At 38.0% G+C, this 23,372-nt stretch overlaps 1 protein-coding gene across 1 annotated transcript in view; it reads left to right on the top strand.

The window, feature by feature from the left end:
* Positions 1-277: 277 nt before the first annotated feature.
* The window catches only part of pdzrn3a (PDZ domain containing RING finger 3a), a 39,152-nt gene continuing 16,057 nt past the window's right edge, over positions 278-23,372 (top strand). The window contains exons 1-3 of the mRNA XM_052092046.1: positions 278-988; positions 4,172-4,258; positions 6,234-6,332. Of these exons, the coding sequence (XP_051948006.1) occupies positions 278-988; positions 4,172-4,258; positions 6,234-6,332 (897 nt within the window). The remainder of the gene's footprint in view (positions 989-4,171; positions 4,259-6,233; positions 6,333-23,372) is intronic.

Below are 23,372 nucleotides of genomic sequence, written 5' to 3'. Positions count from 1 at the left end.
AACAACTGAAATTACACAATACAGCTCACATTTTCATCAAATGGTTGCATTCTTCCATCAAGCGTTCATTCACGCGCAACAACGCGCGTGCGCGTCTCATATTGTCATGATCTGCACGTTGAGTCATTACGGTAGCGCACGCCTCCAGTGCTGAGCCAAACTCTGCTTTCTTGCTAGAAGTTAAAGGCTCTTTTCCTGGTAAATGTGTGTCAGTCATGACTGGATATCTATCTCCACGTTGCTGAATCGTCCTGATAGGCCACTTCACATTAAGAACATGGGCTTTGATCTTGAACGTTTTGAGAGTCCCGTGGATCCTGATTTCATCTGTAAACTGTGTGGGAAAGTTTTAGAGGATCCTCTTGCCACTCCTTGTGGACATGTCTTCTGCGCTGCTTGCGTGCTGCAGTGGCTCACCAAAGCCAACAACTGCCCTGTCCGGTGTCAGACGATCTCCACCAAAGAGCTGAACCACGTCCTGCCCCTAAAAAACCTAATTCTCAAACTGGATATCAAATGCGATCACCGCGAACGAGGCTGCAACAGAGTGATGAAGCTCCAGCATCTGCCGGTGCACGCAGAAACGTGCGACTACTCTCCGGTTAGATGCAGGAATAAAGGATGCGACGCGGTGCTCAGTCTGAAGGATGTGGCGGAACACATGCGGGATAAATGCGAGCACAGACCGGTGGAGGTCTGTCAGGATGGATGCGGGCTGATGCTCACCCTCAAAGAGAAGTCGGGGGACCACTGTTGTCTCCCAGCGCTTAAGACGCGCAACGAGGTTCTCCAAGCCAAAGTGCTGAGTTTGGAGAAGCAGCTGAAGCGCCAGTCCTTGATGTTCAGTAACAGGGAAAGATCTCTCCTCTCCAAACTCTCTGCGCTTCACAGCGAGCTGCACATGACAGCGCTGAGATTTCAGAAGAAAATCACCGAGTACAAGAGCAGGATTGAAGCGCTGTCAAACAGCCGGAGCCCTGTGAATCAGGTAAATATATCATGTCTGGAGAGGAGGCGTTAATGGAGTGAGACCAACGACCTCTTTGAAGTGCCAGATAAGTTAAGTATCATATAGAACTCTCTTTATGTATATCTGTTTAAGTTAATAAACAGTGTTTACAAAAAATAGAATTAAAAATAGCAGAACCTACTGTAAATCTGATAATTTATTGTGGTAAAACTTCACAGCTATGATCCCTTTATTAAGGGTTTATATATGTATTTATTAATGAAGTATAAGCGTTTATATGAAGTTATAACAACAACATGAATAAAAAGGGTAACATTCATGAAATGTTTGCCAAATAGTGAGCATTTTTACGTCACATGTTATAAATGCTTAATAACACTTATTCAACATTAGTAACATTAGTTGGTGTTGTGAGCATCAGAAACCTATGGAAATAAAAGTCAGTGTGGCTAATGGTCATCAGGCTTAATTGTATGTTAAATGCGTTTGAAAATAAAGACATGAAACTAGGACTAGGTATTTGGGGCACCACTTGGAGGACAAACCAATCTTTTGGCATCAACGTGACAACACAACATAAGTGAGTCAAGACATTACAGTAATTAATATAAATACAAGGTGGACTGTAGCAAAATGACATAATCGCTCCTTTTAATCTCCCTATAATAGACTATTTATGCTGCACTGTGACATAAATCATGAATAAGAGCATTGATTAATATAAGTTATAAATAAGTGTATTTATTAAGCATTTATAATATATAATTTAAAATGCTCACTATTTGCAAAGTATTGCTTGAAAATTGCCCTTTTTTATGTATGTCACCATAACCGCATACCAGTGAATATCTTGCATTTTAATTGTCTTATTAGTCATTAATGAACCCCTTTATAAACCCTTAACAAAGGGAACATTCATGGATACTGTTACCCTTATATACCCTTATATGTAAGATTTTTCAGTAAGCTTTCAATAACCTCCACTGGACCAGAAATCTGCATTTCAAAATGATTTTTCTTTTACTCTGAGATTTCTCTCCGTATTCTCTCCCTAAAAACTCCATCACCTTCTCCAATGTCAGTTCATTTTCACAGCAACTTCACACATGATCCAGATCTGAACAAGAGACATAAAACTTGATCATCCTCATTCTATTTGTATTTAAACGTTTACGCATGGTTGTTCTGTCTCCCATCTTATAACTATCTGCTAGCTAGGGAGTACATTGTGAAGACAACAAACTTAATACACTGTAAGTCTAATTAAGTTAGACAGGAGGAATGCCGTCTGGACTTAAGTACAAAACAAAAGAGTCAGTTGTTACTGTATGTCTCTGTTCACTCTGGTTGTAATACACTTGTACTTCACTAATCAAGAGCTCATGATGCCGTTCTCAGTCAATGTGACACATATCTGCCTGCAGCTGCTTTTGCAATGGGGAATGATACCCGTACTACTAGGGATTTTTGATAGATAACTCACTTAAGTTCAGATGTTATCATTGTCATTCTTAAAGAAGAGAAATGTCACAAGTCTCTCCTTGCTTCTCATCCGGGCACATCTACTTTATGACAGCTGATCAAACCCAGCTGCCGAGTTGTAGAACAGCAGGATGTGTGCAGGCCACACTGACATTTTCATATCTGTCATAAGGAATTATTACAAATATGAATTTAATGTTACTGACTTTTTCTTCTGTACATATTAAAATCTCATAATGCAATTAACTTCATAAGTGGACAATTGTCTCCATTGTCTCCATTGTCTGAAATTTGAGTTGAGTAATAGAGTACAACAGGCTAAAGGCCCCCTGGGGTCATTTTCAAAATATAGTGACAAAAAACACCACAGCACATTGCAAAATACCTGCCACGGTACTACCGTGTGTTTTGGACATGTACCATTGTACAGTATTATATTCAATTGATCTAACATAACATAATTTTATATAATTTTGCAGATTATTGAGAATCCCTGAAACTGTCACGAATAGTTTGAGTTAAAAGACTTTTATGAGCTTCAATGTTGTTCAAGGTGATTAAATGAACAGGTTTTCAATAGCTGTCAAATAATTGAAAGGATAGTATTTGGAGTAAAAGGCTCATGCTCCCCCTTATACTACCCTTGTCATCTTTATTTTTAAATGATTAATAATCAAAATAAACTTCTTTTTTAAATAATTTTCAAAAAATGTGGCGCTCTATCAATATTTAATTGTCATATACTTTGGGACCAGAAGAAAACCCTTCTTCCTTAAAGGGATAGTTCACCCAAAAATGAAAATTCTCTTATCGTTTACCCTCATGCCATCCCAGATGCTTATGACTTTCTTCATTCTGCTGAATGCAAACAAAGATTTTTAGAAGAATATCTCAGCTCTGTTGGTCCATACAATGGAAGTGAATGGTGACCAAAACTTTCAAGCTCCAAAAAGCACATAAAGGCAGCATAAACATAATCCATACGACTCCAGTGGTTTAATCCATGTCTTCTGAAGCAATCCAGTCAGTTTTGGATTTTACATCTTGACATCGATTTCAAGTTCAATTACACTTCCTGGCACCATCTAGTGCTCTGTGCATGCCTCAAGCACTAGGAATTTGTGTCTAGGGACTGCAATGGCAAGATGTACAGTGAAAAAGGAGTTACACTTTGGTCTGTTCTCACCAAAAATGTATTCTTCAGAAGAAAGAAAATCATACACATCTGGGATGGCATGAGGGTAAATTATGAGAGAATTTTCATTTTTGGGTGAACTATCCCTTTAAGGGGGGCCTTTACCCCCATTATATCCTACCTATAAACACGAGTTTTGCCAAATTAACTGATGTTATTGTATTTACACTGATCAGCGGGAAAGAAACTGTGGTTTCATTCTTCTACACGCTTCACTGTGTTCTGTATTTTGTAAACACCTGGCCACATTGTTTTTGGAATATTTATGCCAACACAGTGATTTTGCCAGGTGTCTCTTAGGGTGCAATCTTTCTTCTTTAAGTGCCATTACTCTGATTCTCATGTGGTTTTGCCATTTCATTAGGTAGCTAATGGAGAGAGTGAGTCCCACCTCTCAGAGGGGAGATGGTTAGTTAGGTCAGTGAAGCTGTGTTGAAACCTGCAGTCTGTTGCAGTGTCTGAAACAAATTCTCTCCTTTCTTATTCTCTTTCTGTTTTTCTCCTCTTCGATCCCTCAATTCCAGGAAGAAGAAACAAGGAGCTTTAAAGTCACCCTCAACAGAGCATCAGGATCTCTTGGATTAAGTATTATTGGAGGAACATTGTGTGAGGTATGTTGGAATATTAGGCAATTAACATGCCAGGCTTGCAGCATAATTACATTGTTATGGCACAGCAGTAGCCATAAGGGTGCAGATGAGTTCCAGAAGTTTCTGTTTCACGTTTGCTGCAGAAGTCCCATCATTAGATTCAGCTCTTAGGTCTTTGTGTGATTTAGTTGCATCTGCAAACAAATTATTTAGTTTTTCTTAAAACTACCTACACTTTTTAGCCATATTGCAATTACTTTAAAACTAGTGCTGTGAAATGATGTACAATATCGCACATTTTTCTTTGATTATTCGTGATTAATCAGTTATTCCCAATAGACTCAATTTTGTACTCAATAGTTTGAGTTATTAACACTTCTTAATATGTCTTAATAATGTCTGTGGATTTTTTAAGAAAAATAAGTTCAAGGAACTTAGATATTTGAGATATGAGTCCAAATTTGACATTTCAAGTAATGTTAAATTAAGGCAACTTGATTCTTCCAGTACCGATGCATAATAAGACACTAAACATACAGATTGAATGAGATTTGATTTGAGCATGTACCTACTCGAAATGTATATATAATATATATAATCCAATTTAGACACATGAATTGGGCAATAACTTTAGTGACTTTCAGGGAGTGGAAAAACATAGATACTGCATCAACTAGAATAACATTTTAGATTTTTAGTAAATGTATATAAGGCCCCGTTGCCACCTGGTATTACTATGCATCTTGGGTGATCAGATCACATGTTGTCAGGTGAGACACATTGCTGTTTACACCCGGTCACTTAAATGTGTCTCCTGTGACCACTTGTGTTCGAATTTGGAGGGGAGGGTCTCTGTTTCATGACGACATACATCAATCACTGTGTCAGTGTGATACTGAATGATAATAAAGTGCAACAAAGTAAAGTGACACAAAAAATTATTCATGGTTTCTCACAGTTGCAAATTTTAAATTGAAATTTAATCTAAGCACAAACGCAACATTTCGAGCAGAATTATCAGTTTTTTAGTGGATTACCTGTTATAAAGGAGCTTCAGATGTTCATGCTTGTCATCTGTGTTGATATCAGACACACTGAAGAAGATCCACGAAGCTCTCGTGTTTGTGGATGTATCCGCTTTTTAAAATTTTCCGATTGGATGATTAATTCCTTTTAAAATCACTCGTAACTGGTGAAGTTCAAACTCTTGTTTTAGCGCAGTGGTTGATTGACAGGTGAGGGGAGTTTACACCTCAAATATGATGTTGCGTTACACCTCAAAATTGTTTTTGACCACACACACACACACACACACACACACTATATATATATATATATATATATATATATATATATATATATATATATATAAAGATGAATATAGAATAGATGTAACATCAGAAGAAAGAATAATGTCATGGAAAACATGGATGAAGTGGGTTAATTGGCGTCTTAGCTTTAAAAGGCACTTGTACAGTCATTCCTAACTCAATCAACCCCTCCATTGTAAGCAAGAAAAACAAAATCAGCAACTGAGCCACATGTAAAGAGATAATTGCAGCTCGCACAGTATGAACTCCACACATTTCTCTCGAGAACGTTGTGTGAAATACAAGCGTGGGAGCCATTAAATTCTCACTTAGATTATGTCCAAGAAGAGAGGAGAGGCCAAGCTGTGGGTTTGGCTTTCACTAAAAATGCCTTCTCTAATCTACTGGAGAATCATTGCAAGCTGTTTGTCTATTTAGCACCTGTTCACTTAATTGACAGCCATAGTTAAAAATGTTATTCATATTCACACGTCTTATGAATAAAGGCTGAGAGTGCCCATAAAGACCCCATGAAATCAACATTGGCATTTTGTAGCTATTAGGCCATGTGTATTAGCTTAATGTAATACAGTATTATGCTTGTATATTTCTAAAAGTTGACAAATACTTTTTCAGCACATATACGCCTACAGCAATTGATGCCTCATCTTTAATTTTTTTCTTAGGAACTGAAGCATCTCAGTGATGGGATCTATATATCCAAGATTGTGGAAAATGGAGCAGCAGATAAAGGAGGACTACTGGTTCATGACAGGATCCTAGAGGTTTGTCAGTGTCAGTGATTAGAACTTGCTTCTTTTTTGGGGGGGTTGTGAAATTATGCTCACCTTGAAATGATGAAGCACCAGACTTTGCACGAATAGTTGAAAGCTAGAGTTGTTTTTCTCAGACAGGATGAAGGACAAAATGTTGGAAGCTCCAGATATCAAAGAAAAGGTTCACCAAGACAACTACTAGACAGATGAAAGTCAAATGATATAGACATCATACCGTTAGTCTGAGCTCCTCAACTGGTGCCAACGGTTTCACAGTCTGCCTGTTGGATTTGTCAGATCTAGTCAGACTAACAATGTTGGCGCCATTGTAGATTGATTTCACACTGGGCAGACTGCTTTAAAAAGGGTGTTAGTCTGTTCATACTGCACTGCTGTTTCTTTTATTCATATCTAGCAGTACCTAATACTTTCATCTAACAATAGAGAAAGCTTTCTATAAAGGTTCATAAGAAGCACTTTCACAAAACAGTGTTTTCCCTTAGTTTAACAGAATTTTCATCCATGTGTGAACTGAACCCATTGTCAGATCCTGCAATTTGCCATCATAAGAGGTTGTAACTTTGCAAAAAAAAAGGTCTATGTGGTTGCTGCTATGTGTGAACAAAGCCGTAAGATTAATGGTTTGAGCATGTATGAGGTTAGGACGCTCTGACAAAAGAAGTCAATCACAAAGTTCTGAATGAGTTGACGCAATTACTCCAGACCGTTTCGTTGTAAGCCTGAGACGCAGGAATCAATTATCGTGATTATCTATGTTGTGGAAAGAGATGTCATCGAATTGGAGGGACGCTGAAACGAAAGAGCTTCTTTCCATTTGAGTGGATAAAGAAATGAGTAGACATAACTGGAACAGTTAGACTTATGCCTCCTTTCATTGCAGCTACTTAATACTTAAGGTCATTTTCAGCAAACGACAGAGTTTTAACAGCATTTTGGTGATGATGCGTGAATGGTAGCAATACGGATAAAAAAAAACTGAAAACTGTTGCATTTGTGAATAGCAGATGTGGTAGTTGCTTGCAGATTTATTGGAAAATGTCATAAATACAGCAATTTTACTGCAACTTAACAGGTTTCATATTTTAAAGTGATAACATGTGACTTTCAAATGTAATCATTGTGTCCATGTTGGTTTTATACATTTTCTTAAAATATTTATAGTATTAAAAAAAAAAAAATCTTATTTAATGACTTTAAAATGTCAAGGGGTGTAACCATCAAGCAAAAGGTATTAAAATACTTTCGGTAACATTTCCTTTAAACCCATATTATGCATTGTTAAGTCATTATAATGAATTAGTAATGTCTCATAATACACCTTATAATTTCTCATAAATAATTGTAACCACAATTATAATATATAATAATAGTTGCCTATTCATAGTTATACCTTAGAGTATATAACACAAGCAACATCAATTTTATCTGCAGAAGTTATAATGTATGTTTTAAGTAAAGTGACAAAAGCAATGTCTTATTATGAACGTCCATTAGATATTAAGACAATAAGAGATTTTAATACATTACTAGTCATCCTGGAAGTTATATACAGTACTCATGCGCAAAATACAAAAGTTAAAATATATCAGAAACTCTCTCTCTATGTTGTATGTTGATCACACATGTAGCCAATCTTCTTGGGTGTAAACACACCTGAAAAAAAAAATTAAACTGATTCTATACTGGACTTTTTTTAATAAACTATAATGTTTGTGCATCTTATACAGAGACTTATTTTATAGATAACTTCCGTTATATAAGTTTGACTTGAGATGTATTGCATGTTACAAGTTTATGTTATGGCTGTGTGGGATAAAGGCAGCCGGTGACGACAGTTCGAGAGAGAAAGAAAATGAAACTCACCAGTTCTCTGATGCACCGTCGCGTGGTCCTCAATCACTCCCCCACCCTCTCAGGCGGACGGCAGCCGCTCCTTCCCGGGCGGACCGGAGTCAGACCTCCAATCTTCTTCGGACAGAACGCCCCTCGGCGTTCCCGGCGACCCGTGAGTCACTCCTCCGCCCCTGGCAGCGGCCCTACCGCTCCGGGCAGTCGGGGAGTAGCTTCCCTCCTCCCCTCTCGGACAGCGTTCTTCTCTCGACCCCTCCACGTTTCTGGGGGACAGCAGGGCACTCCTCCGCCCCTGGCAGCAGCCCATTGCACCAGGCGGTTGGGGAGTCCAGTCCCCACTGGCTCCGTGGACGGCAGGCGTTCCCCGCATCTGGGTGGTCGCGCTACTCCGTCCGCCGGTGGAGGGCATCCCTCCTCCCTCCCGGGTTTCTGCACCAGTGTAAATGGGTTAATGGAAAGGAGGAGGCTAGAACCAGCTTGACAATATAAATAATATTTAATGATAAACTTAACCAAAAACACACAAACATAACCACACACAGGGCAGCTGCCTGCAATTCTCTCTCTCTCTCTCGAACTGTCGTTACCGGCCGCCTTTATCCCTGCCTGACTTTGGTTTGGTAAGTCCCAGAAAAAATATCAAAATTACTTTGAACTCTGAAATTGAAAACATGTTCATCAGAGTGAGGTCTATTCAAGTAATTGTTTTGTAAGAATTACATTATTTAACATTTTTTCTTATAACTTAATAGATCCGGACAAACAAATGAATGTCAAGTCATTGACCCATATACATTACATTTACGTGACCTTTATGTTATTTACATGTAAGAGCGACAAAGAATGGAGGAATGGACATGTCCCAAGCAAGTCAAGATGAGGAAGAACTTGTTAGGGGTGGAACGTGAAGAAGAGTTTAGTTGTTTAAGGTTGTTGAGAAATGTTGCATTAATAAAGAATTCACTGATGTGCGGTCACATGTGTGGGGATATCAGCTATATTACAATGGGCTTGAATGTGCATGGCTAAACAGAATAGATTTTGGACTCGAACTATCTGTTTTATAATATTAGTTTTACTGTTAAACGTGTTACACTCAAATGTTGACATAATGACATGATGCTGTCAGACTCATCATTCGTTTGATATGAATAATCATCTTTAGATTTGCATCCATCATGTTCCAAATACAAAAGGCAAAATAATCAAATGAGATTTGTAAAGTATTTAATTCATTGAATTGTACAAATGTATGAATTATCACATGGTTATTCCAAATATATACAAATACTTTGTTGAATTTCCAGCAAAAATAACTACATTATATCATGATATATATTGTTACTATGATATAAAAATAACATAATATAAGAATGTGGTCATACCTCCCACCCCTATAAGTGAGGTCATTTACAATTCTGTGCTCATACAGGATGCCGTGAGTAAAACCAGGAAAATATCATAATTTCACTGAATGTGTATGATAGCTTGTGTGTTCATTGAGTGGCCTCTTGTACAAGCAAAGAATGAAGATCTCTTTGCTGTCGGTCTGACGTGATGAACATTACAAGAACAGTGGTGCCTTTTGAAATCTGTGCATGGCACTCAATGAGTTCCCCAAAGAATACAAGCTACAAAAGCTCCTTTCAAACAAGAAGTCAGCCATGTAGTTTTTGTGATTGTTTCAGGACATCTCTTTATAAGCAAAGAAAGTGTAGAGAAACAACAAAAACTGATTCAGACTCAGATATGTTAATGATATAAAGAGAATTCTGTCATTATTTACTCACCCTAATGTTGTTCCAAACCAGTATGCCTTTCTGTCTTCCATGGAACACAAAAAGAGATGTGAGGCAGAATGTTAGGAACTGACAGCCTCAGTCATCATTCACCTTCTTTGAATCTTTTTTCCATATAATGAAAGTGAATGGTGACTGAGACTGAACATTCTGCCTCACTTCTATAGTATATAGTATAGGTTTGGAACAACATAAGGGTGAAGAAATGATGACAACATGTCTTTAAACGTGTTTGTGACATCCTGTATTTGGAACTGCAAACTATCCGAACTATCCGTGTTAGTACGCACTGGCATGACAGCTACAAGCACTGTTATTTTCATACCTCAGGTTGTATAACTTCAGGTATGAAAGCATTCCTCCAGTGAAGTTTTCATTTAGAGCACCATTAAGCAGTGAAAACAATCGCAGTGTGCCAAATCAGAGGTTGAGACCACCAGCCGAGGAGGTCAGTGTCTGCAGGACAGGGGTGAAATCTTAGCCAGCTATGTTTATAAAACACGCTTTCAACTCACATCTCACATTTGGGGGTCTGTTGCATCCTGCAGGAAATCTCGGCTGGAAAAAGGGAATTTAAGAAGGAGGAAGTTATGGAAGAAATAGGAAATTCCTTATGGAACTAGATTTTCTGGACTTCTAAAGAAAATGTGAGTGATGATTGACGATGTAAAACTCACCGCCACTATACAAAGGTGTTTTGCCGGTAGGTGGTTGCCAAGGCATTGCTATGCAGTTGCTATGCAGGTCTTCTGAGCAGTTTTTGCAGGTTGCTTTGCAGTTGCTAGGGTGTTCTGGGTGGTTGCTAGGGCATCTCTACTGACTCAAGTCAAAAAACGTTCCGTCCCTAATTCTTTGATTTTCTGGTCATAAGAAGTGCTTGGGTCCCTCCTTCAGTGCAAATCAAAGGACGTTTTTGGACTTTTTATCATCCACCAAGCAAAAATTGTGACTCTGAGTGCTTAGAAAATACATTTTAAAACTCTCCTCGACAAGCCACAAGATTTGAAGTATCATTGTTGCAAGTTATTTGGCGATGTTTAACAAATAGGGCTGTAGAAGTTTGTTTCAGTCCCGAAGTATGAGCAGTAGTATAGTGATACTTGCCTTAGCAATGTTAGTGAATTTTAGTAAAGTTTTTATTGATAATCTGACTGAATGTTCCAGTCAGACTGGATGTTCAACTGCTATGATATTTAAAAGCTGTCTTACACCTCCGGAACGGTGTTATGGGTGCCATTTGTTATTCTCAGGGTAACTTATAGGCTGTATAGAACTCAGGTGCCTTGTGTCTTTCTCACGTGTCTTTTATCTTAACAGACCCCATACTGTGAGAGTGTGAGCAGTGGCCCGCCTCAAAACTTCTCAAGAGTACAATTCCAGATTGTGCCTCTTAAAAGAATATATTGGGATAAATTAAGTAAAAAAAAAAAAAACAAGTTAAGCTTGTAAAAATGAACACAAAATGAGTTGTTCAGAAATTAATGAATCTATGGGGCAACTGTTGTGCACTTGACATACTGATCTCCATTGTAATTATAATATTTTTTTTTTTATTGTTTTGGTTTTGTTTTGTTTTGTTCTTGTTTGTTTGTTTGTTTTGTTTTGTTTTAGCATGCTGTCAATAGAACTTAAAAATAGTTACATTACATTTACATCAGGACTGGTAATCTGGCATACCGGGCATTTTCCCGGTGGGCCGACGCACTTTGGGGCCGGTCAGGGGCAGACTGGCCATCGGGAGACCCGAGCGGGCCGGTGGGTCGGCCGCGAAATGTGCTGAATGGGCCACGATAAGCTCAAATGAGCCGCCGCGTTATGCAGAACGGACCACAAAACGGCACCGCGATATGCAGAAAGGACAGCGAATCACCATCAACACTCGACAAGTTTTGGGCCAGTTGCCAGGTAAAATCCTGGGCCGATTTCTCTTCCCAGTCCAGCCTTGATTTACATGTTACATTTACACTTTCGGAACTTGAATGAGTTTTTTTCTGAGTTATTTATAGCAAATGTCAAAACTGCTCTTTTCCATATAATGAAAGTGAATAGTGACCACAGCAGCAAAGTCAAGATATTCCAAGTCAAGCAAGTCTTTCCTTTCTGCTCTGTTTATGCAAGGCAAGCCCTGAAACCGGCCTTTCTCGACAAATCTTAAACTCCTGCTTAGAATAATCACAGCACATGTTGAGTGAGATTAAAGATACAGGAAAAAACATTAGAAAGGATCATAAAAAGATTAGCGGAATAAGGAAATGGGCTGCTGACAGCGGTCACTGTGCCGAACAGGAAGCTCAGGCAATGAGATATGTCAAACTCATATAATCTGCTATGTTGGATTTTATGATGCAATAATATTGCATAATGTGCTTTAAATTGTTATTTCAAGTCAGAGGTCTTGCCGATGGCACTATGTTTCATTGTTTTTTAGCTGATTGTCATGATCTAAGATTGGATTATCTGATTTTGCATGGTTCAGATGGCTAGCATTGCTAGTAAGTTACAGAAATTTTAAGAATGCAAATGGGTAGTTCACACATAACGTGTCCATTGACATTTTTTTCTATCAACATTAAGATTTTAGGTTCAAATTCATTTGAATGTATCATGGAAAGTATATCTTAGTTCATGAGACAGATCACTATTTCTTGTTTTCTCTTTTCTCTAGTTTTTCCACCTTTTTAAAGTCCAAAAAACCTTTCCATTAAATGATCCTGTGACAAATACAGTCCATTTCAAAATAAACAATTATTCCATGTAGCCTCTTAATTCATATGAGGTCACAAAAGCAGCATTTGTAATAATTATAAAATGATTAGTAATATGCTGTTTAAAATGGTTTTAGATGGAGTTAAGCATCACATCAAAGGACATGTCAACTTTGCAAAAGTATTCCTTGTCAACTATCCACATGCGTTCAATATTGTAGCCCTTCAATAATCGAGTTGAAATCGAGTGAAATGTTGTTGTTATGGTCATGTGCAATATATTTAATGATAGTTAGGTATGTGTGGAAATTTTTCATGTTTCATTTATTGAGATTCATTTAAGCACATGCTTTCACTGACACTCAACAAAGACAGCATTAAGCTGCGTTCACACTGCCAACAAAACAACCTCATCTCATTCATTTTCAATGAGAGCCGGCGACTTCCGGCAGCACAGGCGACGGCGAACGTTGGCGACCGGACGTGGCCGTGGTCAGCGACATGACAAAGCTGAGAAGTGTTTAACTTTATGCAAATGAAGAGCGACTTTCGGGAGCGACAGCCAATACGAGAGAAGGTGGAAGAGCTCAAGTGATCCTAATATTTTAATAATAATAGTTAATTGTAAAGAAACAGTGCTGTTAAGACTCTCCATACACACCACTAACGACCTAACCGCCAGCCACTAGCCACATGCAGTGACAAAGTAGCTGTCAGTGTGAACACTGCTTTAGGCCGTTTTCTTGAAATCCAATGTGCGACTTCACACAGCTGCGGTGAAAGTTTTACTTGGCTCAGAAAATGGAACAAACAGCAATTAATTCAGTCAGTGCATACTCAGATTTTTCTGAAGTTATATCATTAGAAACTTCACAGGAATGCATTGGTATTATGTGATTCTGTTGGGCCTTCTGAGGATATGCGGTAGCATTGACCTATTTTAGACACTGTTCTGTCCACTTAGTCAATCTCCTGACTGTAAACAGAACACAGTTCTGTTCTGTGTGTGTACAGTGTATAGCACCTGTGGTCATGGCAACCAAAAATGGCAACTTCCACAAAATATTGAAAAAAATATTGATAAAAAAAATGTTCACCCCTATGCTCACTTAATTGTGATATATGATGAAAAATAAACTAACTAGTGTGATATCCACCTTGTAAAATTGTGAGTTTAATATTTTATGCAGTATATTAAAACACATATACAAAATGGACTGCATAACACTAATGGCCATGTCAATAAAACAACTCCTGACTCTCTGGTTATTCCATTCTAAATCAATTTTCTTGCCATTTATCCAGCTTGATGACAGTTTTTAAAGGTATACCTCAGATATTAACATTTTATACCGATGAAACAATGTGATAAATGACACAGTTACAAGTGGAAATTGGTGTTTGTGTGACACTTTTGGAGATTGATTTGAGATACATGAACACTTCAGTTATATTATTATGATTTGATGTCAATAACTAATGTCAATATATTACATTAAAGCAAGGATTTATTATTATGAGTGATCAGCCACTGTTGGCTGCCATTGTGTGCCTTTATGTGTTAGCATTTGCACAGTATATTCAAGACAAATCTGAAAACCAGTGCAGTTTTTTCAAAGAAATGTTATACTGATTTTAGCCAGATCTCTCTTGAGAGAAGTATTTGAGTAGATACGGAGGAATGGCACAACTGGCACCTTTACCTTAATTTGTGTCATTGCATCCAACACTTAAAACCAGATGTGGATTAGGTGATTAATTCTAATGGAAATCATTGACATTGCTAATTTGATTTGGTAATCTCAAAACAACCATAAACAATACAGGGCCAAGGAGATCATCTGTCATGTGACCCCTGTATATTCCCAGTAGATTTAAAAACATTCCTTTGTAATTCATCATCAAATTATGCATGTGTTTAGTTTATGCTGTCACATGTAAGAGATTATCTAATCTTAATGTTATGTGTCACTGGTCAAATGCACACTTAAAAGCTTAAGGAGTGACAACTGTGGGATTTAAATGAATCCCCTAAATTATCATTCCATGTGTGTACAAAATACAATAGTCACTCCCCAAACTATAGGGCATTTGCACATAGCAATAATTAAAAGCAACACTTCATTATTTTTAAATATGATAGTTGTTGAATGTGGTTGTCACTCCCCTAAAATACCCCAAATCTGTGAGAACAAAATGGGATTACACACTCAAAAGAGGAGCGACAACCTTATTTATCTGCATGTTTATGTGGCCATTATGTACCTGCTCTGCTGTATTCTGCTACTGTTATTCTCAGTAATCATATTAATTAGTAATAAGATACTTCAAATGTAATGTAACAATGAAATAATAGAAAGTAGGTGACTTTCTTTTTTATTTAATATAAGTGTGGCAGGGCGGAGGGCGGGGTCGGTCATGATTCCGCACACCCGGACTCTAATTAGGCTGATGAAGCCCTAGATGTCCGACACCTGTGTGTGTGTGTGTATGTGTCTTTTGGTTAAGCTTACTATTAAAATATAATTTATATTGTTAAGCCGGTTCTCACCTTCTCCTTTCCATTGAACTGTGTTACAATAAGATAATATAAAGTAATACATATTAAGGTCTGGTAGTATTTATAATGGTTATTTTAGACATGTGTTTATTGGACAAGAACGGTATTGCTGTCCTTGGCTAGCTAACTTTGAAAAACCTGGAACAGTGAAATCCTTGTACTTCAGATTGGATTGACTCTGCCTTTCAGGGAAAGAAATATGTGAGAAACGTCCTCTACAGTGCAGAGCAAAGTATTTAACTTGAAATCCCAGGCATGTTTAGACTCACAATATATGACATGTGTATTTATATACAATCCAAGTATTTTTATGATTAAATATACAATTATCTATGGGGAAAGTTAGGACTAAAGCATGTTCAAAATAGAAATGGCTCTTATGCATCAGCTACCCAATTACAGTATTAAGCAACCAGCCAAGTTGAATTAGTTCATAAGTCACATGCTTTTAATCCTTGTGTGTCAATACAAAATCTACTCAGAGGTCCTTAGAGGACAAAAATGTCTGCATCAAAAAACTGCCATAATAATATTTTATATTAATTTTATTTTCTACTTTCAGTTAGTTCATTTTATTTAACCAACATCCTGATCATAACTACCAAATATGAATTCAATTTAAGGATTTTAGCCCTTTAAATGGCAGTTTGTTTATATAATGCCACTGTTGTTTCTGAATTTTTTAAAATAATTTTTCATATACTAAATGTTAAGGGGAATGTTTTAGGGGGGATTATCACAGTCTGGAATATGCCAATAATTAGCAACAACGTTGATTTTGACGCATTGTTCTTTTTTGTGCAGTGTCAGATAAAACAAAATAAAACTCACACTCAGGACCTTAGAGGACAAAAATGTCAGCATCAGAAAACTGCCATAAAAATGTTAATATATAAATATTATTTTCCACTTTCACTGACTTGTCCTGACCATAACTACCAAATATTCATTCATTTTCAGGATTTTAACCTTTTAAATGCTAGTTTGTTTACATAATGTCACTGACGTTTTTACAAACACAAACACACACACACACACACACACACACACACAAACATTCTCAATACACACTTACAAAACACACTTTGACATCCATATCAACACACCCATACGATTGCATCTGTGTCATTTATTCAATTGGCCTGCAGTGCTCTATAATACAGCAAACAGAAAATAGGAAAAAAAACATGTATTTGTTCCATAGGCTAAATATGAGGAAAATAGTGCCATCTGGTGGAAAATATAAAAAAGTTAGATTTTGATGCCAGGGCTCCGGAATGAAAGCATAATATTATATAATTCATGGTTTTATGATTTAATGGCACTGGGATCAAATATTGCAGATTTAATGGGTTTCAATGGGGACATTTTTTTTTCCTGTAGGTCCTGAGTGTACTATTTTATGTACACAGTGTATTATAGATGTATTTTAGTAACTGGTTGAAGGTTGAAATATCAAAATTCACCCAAAAAAACTGTGCTGTTGGAATTAGCCACAAAGGTCGCACAAGGGTTAATACCTTCATTTATATGAAGGCATTGCCTAATAATATATATAACTATACATTTCAGAATTGAAGTGTCCAACAGTTGCAGAATTTGAATTCAGTAAGTACAAAAGGAACACAATTCAAAGAAATTTAGTAATTGTAGTTTTTAATATAAAATAAAAATTTTCAGTATGAATTACCTGAAAACTTGTAATCATACAACATGTAGGGTATTTCCAGAAACATTAGATGATAATAATTATAAATGTTTGAAATGACATCTATCGCATTTCAATATACACATGTGTGTGTGTTTGTTTGTGTGTGTGTGTGTGTGTGTGTGTGTGTGTGTGTGTGTGTGTGTGTGTGTGTGTGTCATTTTTTTTATTTTTGTAGGAAAACACTTAATTTTCCTGAATGCTCTATTTCACTGTAAAGTCTTCCAAATGGAATTACATGAAGGAACCCTTAAAGGGATAGTTCACCCAAAAATAAAAATGCTCTCCTCATTTATTCACCCTCATGCCATCCCAGATGTGTATGACTTTATTCATCTGAACACAAATTAAGATTTTTAAAAGTATATTTCAGCTCTATAGGTCCATAAAATGCAAGTGAATGGTGATCAGAACTTTGAAGGTCTAAAAAGCAGAAAAAGGCAGCTTAAAAGTAATGCATAAGACTCCAGTGGTTATATCCATGTCTTTAGAAGTGATATGATAGGTGTAGGTGAGAAACAGATCAATATTTAAGTTATTTTTACTATAAATTCTCCTCCCCGCTCAGTAGGTGGTGATGTGCATGAAAAATGCTAATCATCCAAAATAAAAGAAGAATGTGAAAGTGGAGATTTATAGTAAAAAAGGACTTAAGTACTAATCTGTTTCTCACCCACATCTATCATATCACTTCTGAAGATATACTGTAGATTAAACCACTAGATTTTATAGATTACTTTTATGCTGCCTTTATGTGCTTTTTGGACCTTTAAAGTTCTGGGCACCATTCACTTATATTGTATGGACCTAGAGAGCTGAGATATTTTTTAAAAAATTGTTGTTTGTGTTGTGCAGAAGAAAGAAAGTCATACACATCTGGGATGGCATGAGGGTGAGTAAATGATGAGAACATTTTTGTGTGAACAGAGGTTATCTATTCTCACCCATCTTGTTGTTGTGTTAGACTAATGAACTTCCACGGTTGTTTGACTGTGTTGAATTTCAATTCAGTTGAATTGCAATATAGTAAATTACTCTTCCTGTCATTTCAACATCCAGTGGGGCATGGCCAGTTCAATTCAAACTCATGAGTTGAAAGAGAGCCCGCTCAGATTTAAATTCAGAATTTTGCCCAACCCTATGTGGAATCATCTCTTGCTAACATTAAATATGTTATGTGTGACATTACCTTCCAAGGGTCAAAACAGTTTAGCCGTTTCTGTTCTGCAAAAAGATATAGAGATACTGTTGTGCCAGTGGTATAATGTGGAGTATACAGTGTCCCCTAAAGGTCCACAAACCTAGTTTTAATATGAGTTCTACGGTTCTCCTCATATGAATGGTAGCACATGCATTCTTAGAGCTGATCGCAGAAGATGACTCCAGTAAATGTCTTTTACTGTCTCAGACATGGATAAATAGAGGTACTGGAGAACTGTGAATAGGGAGAACTGTGAATAGAGAGCCCTGTAGATTCATCCATTAAAGGTTTAAGCTTCCAGAATTTCCTCTGCATTCTCTTCCAGTGAAATCAGACTCGGTCTGAAGTTCAGGGCTGCTTTTCTTGGCATGAGCTTTTCTCTTGCGGAAAAGAGGCTGGCGGCTTTGTACTATTGTTTATACCTTTTGTTCCTTTTCTACCCATTTTAAAACCTGAAAGCATGATTAGATTCACTTAAAGGTTTAGTTCACCCAAAAATGTCATTCTCTCATTATTTACTTAGCTTTGCCATCCCAGACATGTATGACTTCCCTTCTTCAGCAGAACCGAAGTGAAGATTTTTATAAGCACATTTCAGCTCTTTTTGTCCATTCTGCAAGTAAACAGGAGTCACTAGACTGCTGGCTATTTGACAGTCCAAAAGGCATATTTAGGCAGTATAAAAGTAAACTTTAGTCGATCAAATAATGTCTTCTGAAACAAATCGATAGGTTTATGTAAAAAACAAATCTACAATTAAAACTTTATTAACTCTGTGATTAGATTTTTTTAGGTCGTAATTTAGATTTACACGACCAAATTTCTACTCTCTCTTTGACCATTAGAACTGTGTTTAGCTGTTGTGCTTTAAAGACTTCTTGAAAAAGCCCTGTACTTATGTGAAAGACCAACAGCACTTTGCTGCGCTCACACACTGACTGTGATTTTGCTGTTAAATCCAATATCATTTCTGCAGAGCCGTCCATCAATAACAGCCTTTTTTCAAAGTCTGCATTTAGATTGGCTCACAAAACAATGTGCTGTAAAAACTTCAGCTACTCTTTCCTAATGTTGGAATCCTTTGGAAGAATACCCTTATTGTTTGTTATTTACAGTATGAACCGTAATAATAGTATCTTTTTGTTCTGGTGTTTATAAATATGTCCTAAAAAGATGGCGCCATAGATGGCAGCTTCGGTGTGGAGCTCTAACGTTTTTGTTACTTTTGTTTGTTTGTCATGTTTTTTGTCACACTTTCTCCTGCCCAATCGCTCTTTTCACCAGGGATGAACTGCTGAATATTCAGCAGAGCATACCTGATCCTTTTTTGCTGGTGTTTGATTGTTCAGACTTTTTATTAGACATCTTAGTTGGAGGCACAGAGGTGCTCTACATGCGAGCTGTTCAGAGTGGATCACATCGCGGAGTTATCAGGGAAAATGAGAGGAGGTGGAACATGCTTTTACATCAACGGAGGTGGGTGTACAGATGTAACAGCACTGAAGAAGATGTGCTTTCCTAATTTAGAGGCACTCTTCATCAACTGTAAGCCTTTCTACTCGACACAGTATTTTTCCTAGTTTATTCTGGTGAGTGTTTATATCCTGCCACAAGTAGGTGTGAATGCAGCGTTGCACCAGCTGGCTGATCACAGACATGGAGCTACAACACATGGACTCAATTATCATTATTGGAGATTTTAATAAAGCTAACCTCAACCGTGAACTGCCAAAATACAAACAACTCATTACATGCCCCACCAGAGAAAGAAATATAATTGACCACTGCTACGCCACTGTAAAGAATGCATACCACTCTGTCCCACCTGCAGCATTAGGACTCTCTGATCACTGTCTGGTTCCTGACCTACAAGCAGAAACTAAAATAAGCTAAGCCTGTAGTACAGACTGTAAAGAGATGAACCAATGAAGCAGAGCTGCCTGCTTTGACTGCACTGATTTGAGTGTTTTTGAGGCTGCAGCCTCAGACCTGGACGAATTCACAGATGCCGTGACATCATACAGTATATCAGTTTCTGTAAGGATATGCGCATCCCTACAAGGACATTTTTATCATTCAATAATGATAAACCATGGTTTGCAGGAAAACAGCTTTGTCATGCCAAAGATGATGCCTACAGAAGTGGGTATATAACATTGTACAACCAGGCCAGGAACACACTTACTAAGGAAATCAGAGTGGCTAAAAGAAGCAACTCTGAAAAGCTGAAAAAACAGTTTTCAGCCAATGATATTGCATCTGTGTGGAAAGGCCTAAAAAGCATCACCAAGTACAAGACACCTCCCCCTCACTCTGTAGAGAGTCAACTAATGGCTGATGAACTAAATGTGTTTTACTGCAGGTTTGAAATGCCCAGTCTTACACCACTCCACCACTCTGATCTTCACTTCACACACACACACACCAACACCTCCTGGAACCCCCTTCCTCCCACTACTCAATCTGCACTTCTGATCTGTGAGGAGGATGTGTGCTGGGTCTTTAAAAAAAATCGACTATGAAAGCTTTAGGCCCAGATGTTGTTTCACCTGCCTGTCTGAAAGTCTGCACTGACAACTGACCCCATCTTCACGCACATCTTCAATAGATCACTGGAGCAGTGTGAAGTTCCCTGCTGCTTCAAATGCTCCACCATCATTCCGGTCCCCAAAATCACAGGACATAATAACTACAGACCTGTCGCTCTCAAGTCTGTGGTCATGAAGTCGTTTGAGAGACTTGTTTTGACCTACCTGAAGGACATCGCTGGACCCCTGCTGACCCCCTTCTTTGCTTACCAAGCAAACAGGTCTGTGGCTGATGCTGTCAATATAGGATTGCATTATATCCTGCAACACCTCGACAGACCTGGAACTTATGCAAGGATCCTATTTGTGGACTACAGTTCAGCCTTCAATACCATAATGCCTGATCTTCCCTCAACCAAACTGAGTCAGCTCTCGGTGCCCACCCCAATCCGTCTATGGATCACCAGCTTTCAGACAGAAAGTGAGACTGGGGAAACTCACATCCGGGACCCTCACAATTAGCACTGGTGCTCCTCAGGGATGTGTTCTCTCTCCACTGCTCTTTTCCACTGCTCTTCTCCCCGTGTCTGTCCTGTGTACATCTATAACGAAATCAGACAGAAGGAAACTACAACGGACGGTCAGGACTGCTGAGAGGATTATTGGTGGCCCCCTGCCCACCCACTAAGACCTATACATCTCCAGAGTGAGGAAACGTGCAGGTAGAATCAGTCTGGACCCCACACACCCTACCCACTCCCTCTTTGAACTGTGGTCCTCTGGCTGGCACTACAGAGCACTGAGTGCCAGGACATCCAGGCATGAGAACAGATTTGAACCCTCAGGCCATTTTCCTCATAATCAATTAAACTGCCTCAGGACTTCTCCATAGTGCAATACTGTAAATACATATCTCATATACATATGTAAATTCACATGTTTAATTCAATAAATGTACATACCTTGCACATACATTACCACTTGTACATGTACATACTCCATTCTGTTATATCTCCTATTATTTGTATGTCTATTTATACTCTTACCTTGTTTTATATTTCTCCAATCACCAAAAAATGTCCTTGTGTATGTGAGAACACATATCAATACAACTCATTCTGATTCTGCTTATCTAATATGATCTATCCTATCCCCTTAATACTTCACTGTGACTGGGCAGACCACTGAATAGGCATTTTTTAAATTGTAAATGTGATCGATTATGTGTGAATGTATTAATCTGTCTGATATCAGTAAAACCCTGTTTACACCTGGTATTAAGATGTGTCTCAGGTGATCAAATCACATGTTTACACCTGGTTGCTTAAATGTGACTCCGGTGACCACATGTGTTCTGATTTCGAGGGGAGGGTCTCTGATTTTATGATGACATACATCAGTCACTGTCAGTGTGCCACTGCATAATAATAAACCAAAAAGCACTTTTCCTCCCAGATGCAGTTAAAATGTAAGCACAAATGTAACATTTCAAGCAGAATTATTAATTGATTTAGTGGAGTACCTGTATTAGCTGTGTTGCAGATGTCATCTGTGTCTCTGGCATGTTGAGATCACACACACTGAAGAAGTTGAGCAGTACTGTGCTTGTGTATGTATTCAGGTTTTCAAATTTAGGATTCAATGGTTGTTATTTTTTTAAAGCAGCACATATCACAGCCTTCAAAAACTCGCCATCCAACCTGTGGAAGCATATTGAGGTATGTAAACTTTTAATTTCTTGTGAAAGCTTGAAATTATCTGTGCTTAGTGCTAAAGTTTCAGATTGAAGTATGGTCAGTCAAATAATTTTTATGGATTTGCCCGGCAAGTTGCCATAGCATTGTGAATACACCGCTAATGCATAGGTAAGTGTTAGGGGTATAACAGTCATGACCCGGACCAGATATGGAGAAAGAAGACCAGGAGTCGAGAAGTGCAATTTAAAGAATCCAAAATTTACTGAAGAATAGTTTGCAGTGAAATTGGTAGAGCCAGCGACAAAGTCTCACGAGGAGATCGAAAGCTAACTCGTACCTTACACAAAATCTTACATCAATTATACCATTTGCAAGGACGTACATTCCATTATTTTACTCCTGATTGGCTAAAAGAACATAAAGTCACAACATATAGATAGTTAAATGGCCTATCAACATTAATCAGCGCACTTGTCGTCCGCGCCCGAGATTTACGTCTGAAGTGACCACGCAGATGGTCGTGAGCGTCTTCGAAGTTGGCCTGGTGTGCATCCCTGGTTCAAAACCTAGGTAGAAGGTCAAACGCACACACAAAACACTGACGAACGACAGTCCTTCTCTGGGCACAAGAGAGCCAGAGCACACATTATCAGGCCATTTAAACCAAAACAGAGAGATAAAATATTCACTCCTCGGGCAGAGGAGAGGGTTGAAATAACATACATTTCTTCCCTAAAGAAATAATAAGAGAAAATCACACTTCTACTATTCAGGTATTATTACATAGGACTTTAAACCATATAATTAGTCATGGAAAGGTAACAATCAAACACAGAATACATCTGGAACACATGTTTAACGCATTCCCCTGACCCCTCCCTGAGAGGCTGGAGAGCATCACAAATAAGCTTATCCCCAAAAGACCTTCAGCCGACGTGCAGGACAGAGAGACTCTGGAATGTTCCTAAAAGAGACTAAT

This window comes from Xyrauchen texanus, chromosome 25 (assembly GCF_025860055.1).
Source record: "Xyrauchen texanus isolate HMW12.3.18 chromosome 25, RBS_HiC_50CHRs, whole genome shotgun sequence".
Lineage (NCBI taxonomy): Eukaryota > Metazoa > Chordata > Actinopteri > Cypriniformes > Catostomidae > Xyrauchen > Xyrauchen texanus.
This window is presented reverse-complemented; position numbering and strand designations above follow the sequence as displayed.